At 34.5% G+C, this 21438-nt stretch overlaps 2 protein-coding genes across 3 annotated transcripts in view; both read left to right on the top strand.

Annotated features, from left to right (window-relative positions):
* Window positions 1-21438, top strand: part of LOC129414286 (uncharacterized) — a 41099-nt gene that overhangs the window by 6546 nt on the left and 13115 nt on the right. The window contains exon 11 of one of the 2 annotated variants that reach the window (XM_055168284.2): window positions 4889-5469. The exons of the other annotated variant lie outside the window; for it this stretch is intronic. Within the exon in view, the coding sequence (XP_055024259.2) occupies window positions 4889-5139 (251 nt within the window). The 3' untranslated portion in view covers window positions 5140-5469. Of the gene's footprint in view, window positions 1-4888; window positions 5470-21438 lie in introns of those variants that run through there. 2 annotated transcript variants of the gene reach the window in all.
* On the top strand, window positions 14655-18177 carry LOC129414291 (E3 ubiquitin-protein ligase NEURL3-like). Its single transcript, XM_055168299.2, has 4 exons — window positions 14655-14798; window positions 15400-15903; window positions 16299-16454; window positions 17194-18177. The coding sequence occupies exons 1-4, from the start codon at window positions 14753-14755 to the stop codon at window positions 17364-17366; spliced, it is 879 nt and encodes a 292-aa protein (XP_055024274.2). The 5' UTR covers window positions 14655-14752; the 3' UTR covers window positions 17367-18177.

The following is a 21438-nucleotide window of genomic DNA, read 5'->3' as shown; positions in this document are numbered from 1 at the left end:
GTAATAGGGAGGAAGCTGAGAATGAGACCGACGGCAACTGTGCGCAAGAGAGGGAAGATGTGGCTCCGGCTTCTGCAGACTTTTTTTGCTTTTCCTGTGGAAATTTTTTGGATAATTCTGCGGAATGATTTTAAATATTTAAAAAATACATAAGAGAATTTAAGCCGTAAATATTACCAAATTGCATCTAGAATAATTACTTTTTAAAGGCTTACAATGAAAATGAAAACACCAAACCAAACAAGTGCTCTGAATTAAATTGGACCAACACGAACCAGATAGATAGAATTATAGTTTGCATATAAAATTACATATATTATTGTTTATAGTGTTATAGCAGAATAAAAAGCTTGTGTTAAAGGGACATTCCACTTTTTTTGAAAATATGCTAATGTTTCAGCTCCCCTGAGTTAAAGATTTGATTCTTACCGAGAAAATATACTCTCAAACTGGCATAATAATCAGTGACTGCTGATGTAACATGGCTGCAGCAGGCGTAGTGATATTACACACTGCCCGAAAATAGTCCCCTTGGTTACCTTCAATGGCAGGGGACTATTTTCGGGCAGTGCGTATTATCACTACGCCTGCTGCAGCCATGTTGCACCAGCAAAGTCACTGATTGTTGCGCCAGAATGAGAGTATAGGTCTAACCATATCTGCAAATAAAATAGCAACTTTTAATTTCCGTCGGTCTTAGTACACAATGTAATTACAGAAGAGTCAAGTTTTAAATAGGAAAAATATTGAAACAGATCACGACCCACAGTTCGGCTTGCATGCGATTTGCGGATTAATATGCAAATTTAAATAGGGTGAATGTTGATCATTTGCACGTGTTTCAAAGGCTTGCAAATGTTAACACTTAAGTGATTTTAAACAATTTAACCGCAAAAAGGCGCTAAAATAAAAAAAATTCTGTACACACAGACGCACATGAATTTGAAAGTGTCCGGCCGAACTCCAATCAAACATGATTATCCCTACGCCCTTCAAAGATCAGAACTCTTGAAGTATAAAATACATTTGGCGAATAAAGCACTGAAAAAGCACTGAAAAAACATGTGGAGCGACTGTTTATGCAGCATCTTCTTCCTGAAGCGCCGTTTGGAATTCGTCCTCCATCCTAACCGGTTCAGGAACGTCAACTTTAGGGTTGAACCGAAAACCGGAAACTACTGTTTCTGTTCGGAACGAACCAATTGGGAAAAAATTCAGGTTCAAAGTCATGATGTAAACTTTGTTTTAAACAACAACAGCATTTGTCTTGTAAACTGATTTAAAATGATCACGTGCTGACTGTCGCATGTCACATAGACGACAGAGTGAAGTAAGATCTGCTTAACTCAGCGGTAAGTTTTATTTCTCAAATATCAATGGTTTGTGTTCTCTATCATTAAAAACGGTCAAGCAAACAGCACGCGCAGGGTTAATGCATATGCACGCGCGCATACATAGGCTACGTATGTGTGCTTGTTGTCAGTGACGATTACTTTTCACAAACACGCTCAAGCGCGGGATATGTGTGCTTGATTTTTCTCAAAAGTGACAGCCCTAATAAGAAGATACTTTATAAAGACATTACGCGTATATAGACAGGAGCCATCTTAGAAAACAGTCTCGATAAGTCGAGCAACGAATGTCGTGCTATATACATTTGACACCCCTATAATCCCTCCCACTTTGAAGTGTTGCTGAACTCAATGGAAAAGCTAACCACGCCAAAGTAAAGTGAGCTGACTCGACCTTACCTGTAGGGTACTATGCAATGGAAAAGCGCCAAAACCCCTTTAACCATAAAACAGGGTTAAAATGACATGCTGTCTCTAACTACAATATAAAAACGTAAGATTTACATTACCATAACATCTTCACTCTGAAGAGTCGCTCAGCTTCTTCTAACTCAGTCAAGTCTTTTAGAGAGAGTGATAGAGGTAATGTGATTAGTAGCTACTGAATACACTACAGTTTATACATTTAATACATTACTTAATTACTTGCCATTTACCTTTCATTATGTACCGTGACTTGATAATCCATCCATTCTCTGACCTTTAATAAAAAAATACAAAGATAAACTTAATAATTAACACCTGTCACCGGTATCAACTGGCAGAAATTCACTCTTACCATACAGCATATGTGAAAGAACTCAGGAAATCACTCTGATGGGCCTACTAGGGCTGGGCGGTATGACGGTATATTCCGTTACCGCGGAATAAAATGTCAGACATAACAGATTTTTCTATTCCGTCTATTCCGCCGAATGCAAATATGTGGGCATGGCTAACTCTGCCCTCCCACATGTTAAAACAGACTTCATGATCATCACATCATAGCATCTGTCATATTTATAATATCTAGAGCTTCGTCTCTCATATAGGATAGGTAGGCTATTCATCCTGTCTGTAGGTTTTTGCATATATACCTGTTCATTTTACATATTGCCTATTTTTAATGTAATGTATGCATAAATACAAAATACAATGAAGGCATACTATAGCTTCAATAGTCTACTTGCCCCTCGTTTACACGCAAACGGAGAACTCGCCTCTGAAATCGATTGTTTCTAAAAACTCCGGCCAGAGTGGAGATCTTGAAAATCTTCGGTTGCACGGTTGCATGTAAACTGAGACAAACGGATGTTTAAGCAGGCAACGTCACAGAGTATGCGCCAGAGCTCGCACCTACGTCAAAAGTGCGACCGTTTACATGTGACTGCTACTCTGAACGCTTCCAAGACCACATTTATGTTCCTGCAAACTCGTTTCGTGTGTTTGTATTTGAAAATACAGCTGCTCCATTATGTCGAGGAGCAGAGACGAGTGCTCGGAGATCAGCAATTTTACGCGTGTTTGACTTTATGCGGCGCTGCAAGAACCGACAGACGGATGATGTCAAAGTACCGCGAGAGCGATTCGAAATTAGACCTCTACGTGTGATTCCTCAACTCGCTCTCGCGGTACTTTGACGTCATCGATCACCTACTGCAACAACTCCTCCCTCCAACATGAAGAACCAGTTCGCGTCACCACCAGCGCTGCCGGTGATTGGTTTACGTGGGCTTGAGCTTCTCTTGACGGCATATATGCACGGGTATGTGTAAATAAACACTTTTCTGAAAACTGACATGTGTGCACGATATTATTTTTGAAACCGGAGATGTTGAAATGTCCGTTTATGTAAACAGCCGCCCACGTGTAAACATAGCCTGAAACTGGTTTTGTGTAAGGGTTTTTGTGTTTCATTTATTTCTGTTCATTGTTGATCATCTTGTTTAGTTAACTTGTTACCTCATTATTAGTTTCACCTGTGCTTAATTATAGTTAAGTTCTTACACCTGTGTTTGCTTATCACTTGCCTGTATATAGTTTGCCCCTGTGTGTGTGTGTGTTCTTTGTCGGTGATCGGCAATGTATGTTGTGGATTTGCTATGCTCCTCATCGTTGTATCATTAAAGTTCTAGTTTATTGTTTATCCAGTGTCTCCTCATCGTTGTGTGTGAATAATACGTGACATTTTGTGTGGTGTTATATGAAGTGTTTTAATGCAAGTGGTACATTTGGGTTTATTAATATGACGACAGGATTCAATGTTAATCTGTAAACTTAACCTAATGTTGGGAGACAACTCCTACATTAGACATGTTGACCAATCACCCACTGTATGTATATTAGGCAACACCCCTGAGTTTTACAACAACCAATCAGTACCAAATTCCTAGATGCTTTGTCTCTCTGGATATTTAAGGGAATGATGTAAAATAGTTCAGCGGGTTTTTCTGTACATGGAAACTCACCCCCATGATGCTGTATCTTTGATGTATTTCATTTTACTTTGAGAAATCTGTAACCAGATATTCATCATTTGCCAGGTATGCATTATTCTCAGTTGATTATATATTTCTTTGTATTTGAATTGGAATGTAAATTGGCTTCTGAATTATGTTTTTCCTACCTGGTTAATAAATTGTTATGTTTGATTTTATTCTGTGTTGCTCGGTAAATGTTGACACTGCAAGTAATACCGTTGTAGCCGTAGTTACCGTAAGGACAGAAATCAGGCTAGGATCGGCCCAATCCCAGTTAGATAGTGAATAATACATCAGCTGAGGATTTGTGAGATACGAATAGCAATTGGCGTTAGTTTAAGTGTACTTAGAAGCCTGGAGGCTGTGTTTCCGTTTAGAGTAACATTTCTGATTACTCTAAATAGGGTCAACCTCAACCTCAATTTCAATATTATTCTATTCATTAATTTGACTAGAACTGATTATTGTAATAATTAAGTGTCACCTCTAAGGGGACTAAATAAAGTATGTTTAAAGTTGAGCACGCAGAGAGCGGCCGCTTAAGCGTATAGTCCAACCTCTGGCAGCGACCAACACTGATTCGTTTATGACCGTTGACCAGTATATTAATTATGAGGCCCGTACTAGGATCATGTGCGACTATGAGAACCGAATGAACGAGTGTAATACCAGAGCTTTATCAGAATAAATAAATAAACATCCATCTAAATTCTGTAAGTTTTAAAAGTAATAATCAATCCGATTTGTAATATAATATAAACTAAATCTTTGTCTTTGGAGTCAGATAAGAGATAAATATAACTAAATTATGTAACGCCAAAACGTCATCTGCAAAGCGCCGGAAAAGACCGAACGCGTTATAATCCTTCGCCATGCCGTTGGTTCCGCCATTGGGCCAACGGATGGATGGGGTCACAGTTTCACCCCCTTACAGTGAATTTAACCCAATGGGCTGGTTTCATCCCTTTTTGACCTAATGCTGGGTTGACCTACACTCTAAAAGAGCACATGCATAAGAGCAATAGAGTTAAATGACATCATATTTTGGAGATTAACTTGTTCACATTTTTCTTTAAGACAAAAAAACAGAGTTACAGTTTGAGGAGCTTTTGGTCTTCGTAACTGGAGGAGATGAGATCCCGCCACTGGGTTTCCCCCAAAAGCCCAGCATTCACTTCTACCAGCCAGAGAAGCGTGGATGTCGCTTACCATATGCTAACACATGCGCAATGGGATTGTTCCTTCCCAGAGGAGTAAAAGATGAAGTGGAGCTTCAGCGAATGCTCATGAGAGCAATCAAAGACTCAGGGGAATTCGGGAGAACATAAAAGTTTATGGAGGAAATCTGTTCATTCATAATTACACTCATAAGCTTTTTATGGTTTCATTTATTAAGCTAATTACTGTACAGTGACCTTTCTTTGATAAACTTTCCTTTTGTTTTGCACAACATGTCTGCCAAAATTCGTAGAAGTAATTGTTGTCAGTCGCATCGTTGAAGTGGCATCATTTGATCATTTGAAACGATGAAATATGTTAATCAAATACAATGTTATCTATTTATTAAATAAGCTATTATTTCATTACTGTAAAGTGACTTGTATATACTATATTTTATACATACATAATATCATTTTGGTATATTCAATTTATACTTGTATTTTTATATATATATATATATATATTTTTACAAATGTCAAACATGTAGTAAATAAACTTAAAGAAGCTAAATAAAACTATCATTTTTGACTTCTTTGATATCACGTGTTATGTCTTTATTGTTTTTTATCTATGTGCTTACACCATTAATTACAGTAAAATATAACACTTTTATCTTATCTGCTTTTTGATAGCTCACCAAAAAAAAAAAAATCTGGCATCAGTTACCCACCCTCACGTTGTTTTAAACCTGTATGCATTTCTTTTTTCTGGTGATTGCAAAAGAAGAAATTTTGATAAATGATGATAAGCACACAGCTGAGTTAACGCACCGCTGGGTTAAAATTGACCCAATGCTGGGTTATTTTAACCCAACCCCATACCCCATGGTTGCATAAAAACAACCCAAAATTGGGTCATTTTTAGTATTCTTTATCTATGTACTTTCGTCATTTATCACAACATGAACTTAAATATCTTGCTATCACGAGTTGTTTACAGATTTAAAATGTGAATTGTGCAAAATGAGGCCCAGTAAATGTATTATTATACTGCTGGCTGTATAGCTCCTTGCCCCTTTACAACTTTGTCCCATACCCATTAGTTGCAGTATAGCTTGTTTCATTGCGTGCATTGATGACTTGTTGATGTCATGATTGTTCAAAATTTCGGATCACATAATTAAATATTTTGTTTTTTCCTAATGCTGTTATGTTTGTTTTAGTTTGTTGTTTAACTTATACTTCACTGCGTAGTAACCTTTCACTCAAACCAAAAGTAAAACCATTTTCACGCACCAGTCCAAACATAAACAAAAGGAGTCCAAAGGAAATCTGTCATAAAATATGTAATTACATCCATAAGCTTTTTTATGCTTTGATTTCTTAAGATAATTACTGATTTTGATATGCTTTATTCTTCATTATAGATCAAATTCAAGATACATATCATGAACTTGTATTGGAAGTGTAAGTGAAAACATGTTTACATTGAAATTTTGACTCTTTTTAATCTGGTGGATTGAATGTTTTGTTCATATTAAAGAGGGCGCAAAAATTTACTTCAGTCAGAAATCATACATTTAGATTTCTGTCAACATCATCTTTCCTTTTGTTTTGCAAAACATGTCTGCCAAAATTTGTAGCAGCAATTGTTGTCAGTCATGTTGAAGTGACAGGACTTAACTACACTCTTAAAACGAATGTGTTAAAAACAACACATTTGTGTTGATTCTGGGACAACACATTTTGTGTTACTTTTAACACAACATGTGTTATAATGTAACACAAAATCAACACAAAATGACACATTATGGGGCGGTTTCCCATACAGGGATTAGCTTAAGCCAGGACTAGACCTTAGTTTAATTGGGAAATATAACTAGTTTTAACAAACATACCTTACTAAAAACATTACTTATGTGCATTTTGAGGCAAAACAAAGACCACTGATGTATTTTAAGATATGTCAGTGCAAATTGTTTTGAGTTTGGACAGCTCTTACATTTATTTTAGTCTAGGACTAGTCTAATCCCTGTCCGGGAAACCGCCCCAATGTGTTAAAATTACACATAATGTCTTAAAAGCTTACCACACAATGATCTGTAAAAAATTAACACATCCTTTCTAAGAGTGTATAGTGATGATGATGAAATATATTAATCCATTAAATAAATACAATGTTATTTATAGAATAAGTTATTATTTCATTACTGTAAAGTGACTTTTAAATGCTATATTTTTTATATGCCATCATTGTGGTATATTAGATCTATACATGTATTTTTTTTATAAATGTTTATTTTATTTTATTACAAATGCCAACATGTAAATAAACTTTACAAGAAACTAAATGAAACTAAACTTTTGACTTCTTTGATGTTACGTGTTGTCTTTATTTGTGTTCTTATCTATGTGCTTACACCATTAATTGCTGTAAAATATAAACCAAAACACTTTTATCTTATCTGCTTTTGGATAGTTCATCCAAAAAAAAAAAAAATTCTGGCATAATTTACGCACCCTCATGTTGTTTTAGACCTATGAAGAAATTTTGATAAATGATGATAAGCAAACAGCTGGTGGAAACTATCTATTTGTATAATCGTTCCTGTTTTAGATACAGGAGAGCACAGTTAAAGCTGCCGTGGAGTCCCATTGGCTGTGACTCACTGTAACATTACGTGCACACTTGTTCAATGACAATAAAATGAAAATAGAAAAATTACTGGTCTCCTACATTGCAAACTGGTGACAGTAGAACATATGCGATTATTAACTCACCACTGTAAGAATTTATATCTGCCTTAAAGGTGCACTGTGTAATTTTTAGAAGGATCAACAAAACTATATTATCAGGGGTGTATAAAGACCTTTTTATAACGAACAATTATGTTTTTATTACCTTAGAATGAGACATTTTTATCTACGTACATACACAGAATGTCCCCTTACGTGGAAGTCGCCATTTTGTGCTGCCATGTTTCTACAGAAGCCCTTAACGGACAAACTTTTTTTACTAAGTTGTCTCCGTCTATTTCATCTTTTTCCAGTGGCGGCTACCATAGCTTCTCTATGCGTTTCAAAACGAGGGGTGAGCAGTGGACTGAGTCGTTGGATGCAAGTCGCAACCTCACCACTGGATGCCGCGAAAATTGACACACTGCACCTTTAACACAGATTCCACTCCAACTTAGTTGTTAAAACGAGCTCATCCCTTTAAAAGGCTTGATGAATAGAGGTAATCTCAGTTCAAGCAATACAATAATATAACCTGAAATTATATTTTCTTAATAGTAGTATGGGAGCAAAAGTGAGACTTCGAGAACCAACACACGTCAAAGAGGGTCTATGATAATAAAAGACATATGTCTAAACATGACCCGTTTGGGCACACAATTGGGGGAATCCACTGTGACACACCATTGTGTTCCTGAGCAAGACCCCTAGTTGCTCCAGAGGCGTGTGACCTCTGAAATATATAGCAATTGTAAGTCGCTTTGGATAAAAGCGTCAGCTAAATGAATAAGCAAGTACTAGACTTAATTTCTTAATTTAGAAAGAGATACCTTATTAGCTAGCCTGACGTTGTCATACTCAATTCTAGTCTTCCCCCGTTTTTCAAATTGTGGTGGGCGGGGCTAAGATCGGCTGGCACCCAGGCTACTTATTAGCATGAGGGGTGGGAAAACAGGTTTGAAACTGCATAAAGTGTTAGACTGACTTTGCTGAGGGTTCAATTTTACTCCACTGGACCCAAAGTACGACATGTTTTGTCACTGCTACAATAAACAAGATTTTCAACGTCCCCATCATTTTTTCTTATACCATTCATGTGACTCAAGGAAATCGTGCTAGGCAATGACGTCATCTGTCGCGTGAAAGCAAAACACATTTACTAACAATAAATAAATTAGAAGTATTTGAATGCAGTAGATGAGGTTTATGCAACAATATAATATTTATAAACTATAAAATATACAATTGGATTTTTGTATATTTGATTTACTTAAAAATACAGTGCATCATTTTTGCAACCATTTTTAAAGTAGGTATTACATGGAATTTGAAGCAATCTATGCAATTGCTTAAAATTTCAAATAAACAAATACTTTAAAAAATGGATGCAAAAACGAAGCACTATATTTTTAAGTAAATCCATTGTATTATTTTTTACAGTGTGCTTTCGGCATTTATCACAACCTCAAATCTCTTGCTCACACGGGCTTAAAATGTGAACAGTGCAAAATAGAGGCCCATAATGTATTATTATATTGCTGCTGGCTGTATAGCTCGTGGCCACCTTTATAATTTTGTCACGTTGTGTTTGTTTTAGTAGTCTAACGATTCACTTATAATCCACTGCATAACCTTTAACTCAAACCAAAAGTGAAACCATGCTGTGCTGCAGCAAACATAAACACATTTTGACTCTGTGGTGAATGTTTTGTTCATATTAAAGAGGACATACAAATTTACTTTAGTCAGAAATCATATATTTAGATTTCTGTCAACATTATCTTTCCTTTTGGTAAAATCTGTAGCAGTAATTGTTGTCAGTCATGTTGAAGTTGCATCATTTGATAGGCCTTAACTATAGGGATGAAATATGTTAATCCATACAATACAATGTTATATATTTATAGAATAAGCTATTATTTCATTACTGTAAAGTGACTTGTATATGCTATATTTTATATATTTTATTTGAATATGCTATAATTTTTTCTTATACCATTCATGTGACTCAAGCAAATCGAGCCAGGCCATGCCTGAAAGCAAAACACATTTACTAACAATAAATAAATTAGAAGTATTTGAATTAAATAGAGGAGTTTAAGCAACAATATAATATTTATAAACTATAACATATACACTTGGATTTTTGTATGTTTAATTTTAAAGTAAGTTTAAAAAATGTATAGTTATATTTATAAGTCAGACATGTAGGTCACATTTATTTAGATATATAATATTTACAGTATCCTTTAATAGTTGACTGCAATAATGTTGCTGTACGTCTGTTAGTGTTTTCATTGGTTGTTACATAGTCTTAGTATTCTTTATCTACACTGAAAAAAAATAAAGGCTGGATTTATTTAAAAATACGGTGCATCATTTTTGCATCCATTTTTTAAAGTAGCTATTACATAGAATTTGAAGCAATTTATGCAATTGCTTAAAATTTCAAGTAAACATATTAAAAAAATGGATGCAAAAATGATGCGCAATATTTTTTATGTAAATCCATTGTACTATTTTTTACAGTGTATGTGCCTTTGTCATTTATCACAACATAAACTCAAATCTCTTGCTCACACGTGTTGTTTACAGGCTTAAAATGTAAACTGTGCAAAATGGAGGCCCAGTTAATGTATTATTATACTGCTGGCTGTATAGCTCGTGGACACCTTTATAATTTTGTCACGTTGTGTTTGTTTTATTAGTCTAATGATTAACTTATAATCCACTGCATAACCTTTAACTCAAACCAAAAGTGAAACCATGCTGAGCTGCAGCAAACATAAACACATTAAGACTCATATTAAAGAGGGCATGAAAATGTACTTTTGTCAGAAATCATATATTTAGATTTCTGTCAACATCATCTTTCCTTTTGCCAAAATTCGTAGCAGTAATTGTCAGTCATGTTGAAGTTGCATTATTTGATAGGCCTTATAGAAATGAAATATGAAATATGTTAATCCATACAATACAAGGTTATCTATAAGCTATTATTTCATTACTGTAAAGTGACTTGTATATGCTATATTTTATACATTGCCCTAATTTTGGTATATTAAATCTATACTTGTATTTCAAAAAAAATTCTATTTTTATTTTCTTACAAATGTCAAACATGTCATAAATAAACTTTAAAAGAAACTAAATAAAAATTTGACTTCTTTAATGTCACGTGTTATGTCTTCATTTGTGTTCTTATCTATATGCTTACACCATTAATAGCTGTACAATATAAATTAAAACACTTTTATCTTATCTGCTTTTGGATAGTTCACAAAAAAAAGACAATTCTGGCATCATTTACCCACTTTCATGTTGTTTTAGACCTGTAGACCTAGAAATTTTAATAAATGATGATAAGCACACAGCTGGTGGAAATGATATATTTGTACAATCGTTCCTGTTTTAGATACAGGAGAGCACAGTTAAAGCTGCTTTGGAGTCTCATTGGCTGTGACTCGCTGTAACATCAGGTGCAAACACTTGTTCAATGACAATGAAATTAATATTTTTGTGTCCAGGGGCATTATTTACTTTAAAAAATACTTGATGCATGTATGAAATATATCACTTTATTCTATAAAACCTATTTGGTTGGTTTAAATACATTTTCAATATTTTGTATAATAAATATAAAGTCCCCTTCATATCTAAAACTGTCAGTTACAGTTGAAGACAACTAATAAAAATGGTGTTTAAATGAATAAAAATGTCAAATTAAAATACTTTGTTTTGTATGTTCAAAACCTTTTTCTATAAATCACAGTTCACAAATATCACAAATAGCTGTTGGGATAATAACTTTTCAAAACACATTATACCTGACTCAAAAATGAATGACATCTATTTTAAAAATATTTTTTAGAAATATGTTTTCTGAAGCTTGTTTTGTCATTGACTCCTATAGGAAAATTACTGGTCTCCTAAATTGCAAACTGGTGACAAAAGAAGGATGTGATTATTAACTGAACATTTATGTGACTCAAGGAAATCGTGCTAGGCAATGACGTCATCTGTCGCGTGAAGGCAAAACGCATTTCCTATGAATAAATAAATTAGTATTTGAATGAAATAGAGAAGGTTTATGCAACAATATAATATTTATAAACTATAACATATACACTTGGATTTTTGTATATTTGTATGTTTAATTTTATAGTAAGTTTAAAAAAATGTATAGTTATATTTATAAGTATAGTTATATTTATAAGTCAGCCATGTAGGTTACATTTATTTAGACATATAATATTTACATTACAGTAAGAAAGCAACTATCCTTTTATTTTTAGACTGCATTAATGTTGCTGTACCTCTGTTAGTGTTTTTATAGTCTTAGTATCCTTTATCTACACTGAAAAAAATAAAGGCTGGATTTATTTAAAAATATAGTGCATCTTTTTTGCATCCATTTTTTAAAGTATGTATTACATGGAATTTGAAGCAATTTATGCAATTGCTTAAATTTCAAGTAAACAAATACTTAAAAAAATGGATGCAAAAATGATGCACTGAATTTTTAAGTAAATACAGCCTTTACTTTTTACAGTGTATGTGCTTTTGTCATTTATCACAACATGAACTCAAATCTCTTGCTCACACGAGTTGTTTACAGACTTAAAATGTGAATTATGCAAAATGGAGGCCCAGTTAATGGATTATTATACAGCTGGCTGTATAGCTCGTGGCCACCTTTATAATTTTGTCACGTTGTGTTTGTTTTAGTAGTCTAATGATTAACTTATAATCCACTGCATAACCTTTAACTCAAACCAAAAGTGAAACCATGCTGCGCTGCACCAAACATAAACACATTTTGACTCTGTGGTGGATTAAATGTTTTGTTCATATTAAAGAGGGCACGAAAATTTAATTCAGTCAGAAATCATTTAGATTTCTGTCAACATCATCTTTCCTTTTGTTTGCACAACATGTCTGCCAAAATTCATAGCATTAATTGTTGTCAGTCATGTTGAAGTGGCATCATTTGATAGGCCTTAACTATATGAAATATGTTAATACATCAAATACAATGTTATCTATTTAAAGAATAAGCTATTATTTCATTACTGTAAAGTGACTGCTATATTTTATACATACATTATGCAATCATTTTGGTATATTAAATCTATACTTGTATTTAAAAAAAAATATATATATATATATATATATATTTATTTTCTTACAAATGTCAAACATGTAGTAAATAAACTTTAAAAGAAACTAAATGAAACTATCATTTTGACTTCTTTGATGTCACGTGTTGTCTTTATTTGTGTTCTTATCTATGTGCTTACACCATTAATTGTTGTAAAATATAATCCAAAACACTTTTATCTTATCTGCTTTAAAAAAAAAAGAAATTCTGGCATCATTTACCAACCCTCATGTTGTTGTAAATAATGATAAGCACACAGCTGGCATCTATTTGTACAATCGTTCCTGTTTTCTCATTGGCCTTAACTGGCTGTGGCATCACGTGCAAACACTTGTTCAATGACAATGAAATTAATATTTTTGTGTCCAGGGGAATTATTTACTTTAAAAATTACTTGATACATGTATGAAATATGTCACTTTATTCTATAAACCTATTTGGTTGGTTTCAATACATTTTCAATATTGTTAATAATAAATAGGCTATAATTTTTTCTTGGTATCTAAAACTGTCCGTACAAAGTAACAGTTTAAGACAACTATTAATAAAAACGGTGTTTAAATGAATAAAAATGTCAAATTAAAATACTTTATAGTGATTTATGTTCAAAACCTTTTTCTAAAAATCACAGTTCACAAATATCACAAATAGCTGCTGGGATAATAACTTTTCAAAACACATTATACCTGACTCAAAAATGAATGACATCTATTTTAAAAAGATTTTTTAGAAATATGTTTGCGTCATTGACTCCTAGGAAAATTACGGGTCTCCTACATTGGAAACTGGTGACAAAAGAAGGATGTGATTATTAACTGAACATTTATGTGACTCAAGGAAATCGTGCTAGGCAATGATGTCATCTGTCGCGTGAAGGCAAAACGCATTTCCTATGAATAAATAAATTAGTAGTATTTGAATAAAATAGTCTATGTTTATGCAATAATATAATATTTATAAACTATAACATATACACTTGGATTTTTGTATATTTGATTTTATAAGTAATAATTATAAAAAATAATTATAATTAAGTATAATTATAAAAAAGTTATATTTAGTCAGACATGTAGGTCACATTTATTAAGACATATAATATTTACAGTAAGAAACCAACTATCCTTTTTATTTTTAGAGTGAATTTATGTTGCTGTCCGTCTGTTACTATTGGTTGTTACATCATGGTCGTATTCTTATATGTGCTTTCGCGATTTATCACAACATATAAAATCTCTTGCTTATACGAGTTGATTACAGACTTAAAATATAAATTGTGCAAAATGAAGGCCAAGTAAATGTGTTATTGTACTGCTGGCTGTGCTAGCTCGTGGTCACCTTTGTCATTTTGTCCCGGTGGCTCGTTTGATTGCATGTAGGCTATTGATGACTTGATGTGATTGTTCGTAATTTCATCACATCATTCACATAACTAAATGTTATTTTTTTCCTTATGCCTTTGGGCTTATTAATGTGTATCAATTAGTTCAAATTTAAGTAATTACCACAACCAGAGTTGAATCTATTTCTTTCTGTATTACAACTAAACACATTTATTCACTTATTTACGGCATCTGCAATAGCTCAAATGCTGTTTTTTTGCATTCTTTTTATAAAAATTCTAATAATGGCAACGACATTTGCCTTTTTCTTGTATGGACAAAATGTGTGCTTTACCGATTCCAGAAATTCCCAACAGTTACTGTTGTCAATCATGTTGAACAGAATGGTAATTTGGTTGTACTTTCCAGAACCGCGCCCCCTTCCTGTCCTCGTCCTATAAGGAAAACACAACACGTGCGTGTACACAGCATTTAAAGCAAGTTTTCTTTCATTTTGAGACAGAAGCTAAAACATTTAAAGATACCTTTGCAAGAAGTGAAGAGGATGACAGCGAAAAAGAAAGAGAAGCAAAGGCAAATGATGACAAATGGTAACTTTTTCTTCAAATATTTCTGTATAAAGCAGGAATATGTTACCATCTAAGAGATATATAGATTTAAAGAAATTGAATTATGTTTTGATACTGAATGATACATTGTGTGGCAAAGGCTGAATAGGTCTAATACTTGCTCATTAATTCTTTGCAAGCTTGTTCATTAATAATAATAATAATAATAATAATAATAAATAGTTCAATAAACTTAATTCAGTTAAGGAAAGTTTCCACGCAGACAATCTAGTACAGCAAAATATGTTAATTTAAACGAATAATAAATGTAAATTTCTGTGCCATGCTGTATGTTTTTAGTATTATCTTTAATTCGTGTGTAGATTATATATATATATATAAAACATTTGATGCTAATTAATTATTAATTTAAATAAGCGATTTATTTACAGTAAAAAATTACCATTTAGTATTCAAAATGAACGATAAGATGGTGTGTTAATATTTGGGAATCCGAAATAGACTGCAAGTTACTGAAAGCGAACAATTGCGCCCTCTTCCGGCTATTAAGTTTTATAGACGTTGCAAATAGATGAATTTCATCCCGTTTACTTTATTTTCTAACAAAACTTTTTTCCTCCAGATTCAGTGTATCGGTGTGTGTGTCACAAGCGTACCAGTTTGGGACCCTTGTCGTTCCACTCAAATGTGAACGGTCGTCTGATTACGCTGAGTGACGGTGGGCGACGCGCGACCAGAGATGAGTCGTCGTTTCGCCACGGTCTGGTGTTCAGCGCGCGACCGGTACAGATCCAGGAGAAGTTGCGCCTGCGGGTCGAGAGCTCTACGGGAAATTGGCAAGGCTCGTTGCGGGTCGGGTTTGCAAATGTTTTACCCGAGGAGACAAAGTTACCCTCACTCGCAGTTCCAGACTTGACCGACTCCTCCTCAATGTACGCAGCAGCGCTACTTCCCGAAGACAAGTGTTACCCAGGCTCAGAGATGGAGTTCTGGATCGACAGTAGTGCCACTCTTTGGACACGAAGTTCTGATGGTACCACCTTCTTTCAGACTGCTCTAAATATCCACGGGCCCATCTGGGCGATGATTGACATCTATGGACAGACAACCGCAGTGATGCTGCTTGGTGAGGGCAATATGTTATTAAAACACAGTGTGTAATGAGAGCACCAACAAAATATTTAAAAAAGTAAATGGTAATTATCTTAAACAAATAAGCCTATACTCAGGTGCTATCAATGGGGCAGTGCTAATATGTACCATAGGTACAAATATGTATACGTTTGTGACCAATAATGTACCCTTAAGGTGTAACCTTTTTCTGAGAGTACTGTGGTGGTATTTTTAAATGCTGGGTCATTCACACCATGGTTGGGTCAGTTATGGACATGTTCTAGGTTAATTTAACCCAATGGTTTGGGTTGTGTGTAGATGTGTAGCTTAAGCAAATTCAAGCATTGTTTGATTAAAACTGTATGTCAGTCTTAATTGCTTAACATTGTGGTTTCATTTGTGTTTTAGGTTCCGAAAAGAAAGGTCTGCTAGGCACCTATAGGTCCTGCCCTGCTCTGAAACACACTGATGATGATAACTGTGTCTATGGAGACATCAAGAAAGAAACACTGGAAAGACTGAATAAACCAATGAGCATGCAGATCCATGAGTCTGATAACACAGGTAAGATTATCACATAGCAGGTGTATATGTATGCTCTAACTAACTAAAAAGAAGCAATTTGGAGTGGAAAACCCCCTTTCCTGGGTATACAGTGTTGCAGAATTATGTCAAAGATTATGGGAGTCCCCTAGCTAAGCCCCTCCCACGTCATTATAGATTCGCCATGATTTTACAAAGTAAGATGTGATCCTGGATCAAAAAATAATAATTTAAAGCACCAATCCTAAATCTAATCCGTCAATTCCTCCAGAAAACAGTGTGAGGCGCACTTGAGAGTTTACATTTATTTCAGACAGAAATCTTTTGGATTCGTTTATTGCCACATTAGGACAAATAATGGCAGCATGAGAATATATATTTTTTTAATTAAAATAAAAACCAGGGAACCCCCTAATTGTTTATAGGAGGTCTGGGACCCCCAGCCCCCCCTCAATTTGAACAATGCAGTGTTGTAAATATATATATATTAGTTGCAAAGCTGGCCCATTAGTTTGCTGGACCTTACAGTATGAAAATGGGCCTACCAGTGTGTAAATACTTGCCTATTTTATTTGTTTAAAACCTAAAGAAAAAGCACTTTTTACAGAATTATGAACCCACCCAACACATCTAAGACCCAGAAATTTTGCAGAATTTTGTTACAGCTATATAATGCCTTATTGTCACATGATTATGAATTACATTTCTTACTGATGAATATATGTAGATTAACAACCTGATATCGTATTTTGTTTTTCAGGTACTGAAGCCTTTGACTCTGAAGACTGTGTAGTGTGTTACAGTGAAAAGACAAACATTCTTCTGAGCTGCGGTCATAAATGTGTCTGTACCCCATGTGCCACAAAGATCTATGAGTTGTCTAGGACGTGTCCCCTGTGTCGTCAGTGCATACAACCCATCCAGTTTAGCTAGTGCCACACCAGTTTGTTATTCGCTTGTTAAGTTATGACGTAAAAATACCATCTCCTGGTCCAAACCTCCACTCGCTTCATATAAGACTACAATCTCAACAGCTGTTTATGAGCCATATTTATTCATATCACACATTTAAGCATTTTTATAAACTTGCGGTGTACATTACATTCACCAAGCTCAGAATGTCCCAGACAACAAAACTGTAACGATTCATGAAAGATTCATTGCTTTCCGTCCATCTGGGATTTCAGTATGAGATAAAGGTTATTTTGATATGTGCACTGTGAATGAGTTGCTGTTTTTTGCTTAAGGCATCTTATGGAGCATTTGGACCCGGAAGTTGACGTAAAACTTAACAAGCAGATTGGTTCATGCACGTTTCAGTGCTGTGGTTATGTTATGCAGAGGTCTGTTATTGCACCCCTCCACATGCTGTACCTCTGTATTATTACCTCTGTAAGTCACTTTGCATAAAGAGATCTGCACAAAGTTTACATGTTTATATGAATACAATGTATATATTTCGGATGGCTAAAACCGTAATGAACATATAAAGACTAAATGTAAATATTGTATGTAAATATGTTGATATCTATGTTTGGATTACAAAAATGTGTTTATTGAAAGTCACTTAATATATATTTGATCATAACAATGTGAATATGTTTGCAACACTGGTTTGAAATACACTTTTGTATTAAATACAATTTTTTGTACACACAAAAACACAAATCATGTCAAAATCATGTGATCATGTTACACTCAAAACTCAATTCAACAAGGCAGTTAAATAATTGTCTATTAAAGTTTTATAAGAAAAAAAATAATTTTGTGTGCTTTTTACTGAAACTTTTTTTTTATTGACTTTGAACCCTTTGATCTAATGGTGATGTTGAGCGCTGAAAATGCAAACTTTACCCGTAATTAATAATCAATCAATAACTGATAGCCCTCGGATCCAGTAGCATATATGACAGTACTTCAGCCTAATGCTGCTAAGGGAACTGTGAGGGCAAGGGTACTGGGGAAGGCAAACATTTTTGACACACGGGTCACATCAGATTTTGATATACATTTGGACATGGACATTTATCTTTACCCTGCTTTTAAGAATGAACTCTACCACTGCTCTTGTCCATATCATATTTACAGTTCTAAAGTAAACATCACAATTAAAGTAATATAAAACAAAATATTCATTTTATATTCATTGTGAGCCATATTTAAAGTTATCATCATGAGGAAAATTAACAATGGCTTTATTTTTGTAGTAGCATGATTTTAACAGATTAATTACCATTTGTAATTACCATACACATAAAATGCCATTGTTAATATGGTAAGAACAGTAAATTTGTGTTACTTACTACAAATAAAACTATGTTTACTCTAATTTAATCACGCTTCATTTTCTTATGGCCAAGAAACTCTTATCAAGTGCATTGCTTGATCATTATTACATATCAATTATCATGAAAAAATATGTGGGGGAAGGCAGGTTGTGGTCTTGAAAAACTGCAATACTTTTTAGCAAATCACACATACCACCTTCTGTCTGATGCTGATAAAATATTTTGATGTCCATTTTGTGTTAAACACGCGACATTCAGAGTTTATCTTTTATTTTGTTGCAGTGCCCCAGTCAAACTGTGCATGCGCTCTTTGGCGCCACCTGCAGCTGGTGGCGCGCTAGGAGTAAAAACGGCAAAGGGTCTGTAGAACTGAACACATCCGCTAGGTGGGAGTATTGTATTAGAAAGCTCTATTAGAAAGTTTTAAAAGCATCACATGTGACACCGTATTACCCGTATCGGCAGCATTTTTGAAGTCTCTCGTACACAACATTGACCCATGCATCTTCTTTAATTGCCAGCACTTCACAGTAAGTCTAAATTTAAAAGTGAGTCATCTCTTTTCCATTATTGTTGAACTGAAGAAAGCTGGGAAGGGTGGAGTAAAATTAGAGTTGGGTGTGAGAAATGCAATCTGTGCTGAGTGAAAGGCTTCCAGAAATGAATGTTTGCAAAGAAGATTTGAAAAAACTGAGTAAATAATCGGTCTTATGTTCTTAAGTTCGAAAATATATGATTTCAATAAATAAATAGGCAAATTTGGCCAAAGATTACAGACTTAACAGTAGCCTATATCTTTAAAAAAAATCAGGCATTTAACAAGATTATATTTAAAGATACACTGATATCCCTGAGGTACAAAGTGCAAAACTGTTCATGTAAATCATTGCGTCACCTGTATTGTAGTCTATATAGACTTGTTCAGCAGCATTAAATTACATTAGCAGACAGCTAGTTGTTTTAAGAGAGCGAAATTCAGACGAAACGATTGGAGGAGGTTGTGAGACGTGAACTTTGGTTGTTGATCATGTACTCTGACTGTTAAATATTTATTTTGGATGGCAGAACCAACAGAACACAGGCTAAGGAGAATTGAAAGGAGAGAGAGAGAGAGAGAGAGAGAGAGAGAGAGAGAGAGAGAGAGAGAGAGAGAGAGAGAGAGAGAGAGAGAGAGAGAGAGAGAGAGAGAGAGAGAGAGAGAGAGAGAGAGAGAGTGGCCACACCAGTGTGTTATTCACTTGTTAAGTTATGACGTAAAAATACCATCTCCTGGTCAAGCCTCCACTCACTTCATATAAGACTACAATCTCAACAGCCATTTATGAGCCATATTTATTCATATCACACATTTAAGCATTTTTATAAACTTGCGGTGTACATTACATTCACCAAGCTCAGAATGTCCCAGACAACAAAACTGTAACGAATCATGAAAGATTTATTGCTTTCCGTCCATCTGGGATTTCAGTATGAGATAATTTTTTTATTTGTGCACTGTGAGTGTTCATACACACAGTTGCTTTATTTGCACAGCTGAGGCCATTCTTTGTGTTCTTTTTTAAATGTTTCTGAGGACTGATGAAATCGTTATAAATGTGTCTTTAATACTGTAAAAGACCCTCAATGTTACAGTCACTGACCTTGCCGTCCAGAATGAAAGACAACATTCCAACTTGAACCCATTGAGCGAGCTGTCTCTTTACTACCGCGTGGTTTTATACATCTTGCCGCTGATTGGGCCGGCATTTCTGACACACCCCACCAAACAAGAGAAAACGCTTCTAAAACCTGTTGCATTCCGTTGCACACCGTTTCCAGGAAACATGTCGTTCAACCCGGAAACCGTAGCAAAACGTTGCGCACCGGTGTGAGTATTGAACGTGCCCCTGATAGAGCATTTGAACCCGGAAGTTGACGTAAAACTTAACAAGCAGATTGGTTCATGCACGTTTCAGTGCTGTGGTTATATTATGTAGAGGTCTGTTATTGCACCCCTCCACATGCTGTACCTCTGTATTATTTCTGGTTTGTAAGTCACTTTGCATAAAGGTTTACATGTTTATATGAATACTATGTATATATTTCGGATGGCTAAACCATAATGAACATATAAAGACTAAATGTAAATATTGTATGTAAAAATGTTGATGTCTATGTTTGGATTACAAAAATGTGTTTGTTGAAAGTTAAGTAATATATATTTGATCATGTTTGCAACACTGGTTTTAAATACATTTTTGTATTAAATACAATTTTTTGCACATACAAAAAACATAAATCATGTAAAAATCATGTGATCATGTTACACTCAAAATTCAATTCAACAAGGCAGTTAAATAAAAAAGTACCAATTTTTTCATTGTCTATTAAAGTTTTATAAGTAAAAAATAATCTTGTGTGCTTTTTACTGAAACATTTTTTTAATTGACTTTGAACCCTTTGATCTAATGGTGATGTTGAGCGCTGAAAACGCAAACTTTGCCCGTAATTAATAATCAGGTATTGATATCCTTCTGATCCAGTAGCATATATTGACAGTACTTCAGACTTATGGTGCTGACGGAAATGTGTGGGCAGATGGCTGTGCCCAGCCCCAGGTTGAGCCCGTTGAACCATTATATTTTTAGATCATATAAAGATATCCTTGAGGTACAGAGTGCAAAACTGTTGCGTCACCTGTTATGTAGTCAATACAGCTATTGTTTTAAGGAAGCGAA

This window comes from Misgurnus anguillicaudatus, chromosome 5 (genome assembly GCF_027580225.2).
Source record: "Misgurnus anguillicaudatus chromosome 5, ASM2758022v2, whole genome shotgun sequence".
NCBI classification, from domain to species: domain Eukaryota; kingdom Metazoa; phylum Chordata; class Actinopteri; order Cypriniformes; family Cobitidae; genus Misgurnus; species Misgurnus anguillicaudatus.
Note: the sequence above shows the minus strand (reverse complement) of the source record. Positions and strands in the feature narration are given on the sequence as shown.

What these genes read in the sequence shown, in the direction of transcription:
- LOC129414291 (XM_055168299.2), top strand. Translation starts at nt 14,753, where the DNA reads ATGACAGCGAAAAAGAAAGAGAAGCAAAGGCAAATGATGACAAATG. An exon ending in AAGGCAAATGATGACAAATG is followed by an intron (nt 14,799 to 15,399) that starts GTAACTTTTTCT and finishes TTTTTCCTCCAG; the next exon opens with ATTCAGTGTATCGGTGTGTG. An exon ending in CCATGAGTCTGATAACACAG is followed by an intron (nt 16,455 to 17,193) that starts GTAAGATTATCA and finishes TTTGTTTTTCAG; the next exon opens with GTACTGAAGCCTTTGACTCT.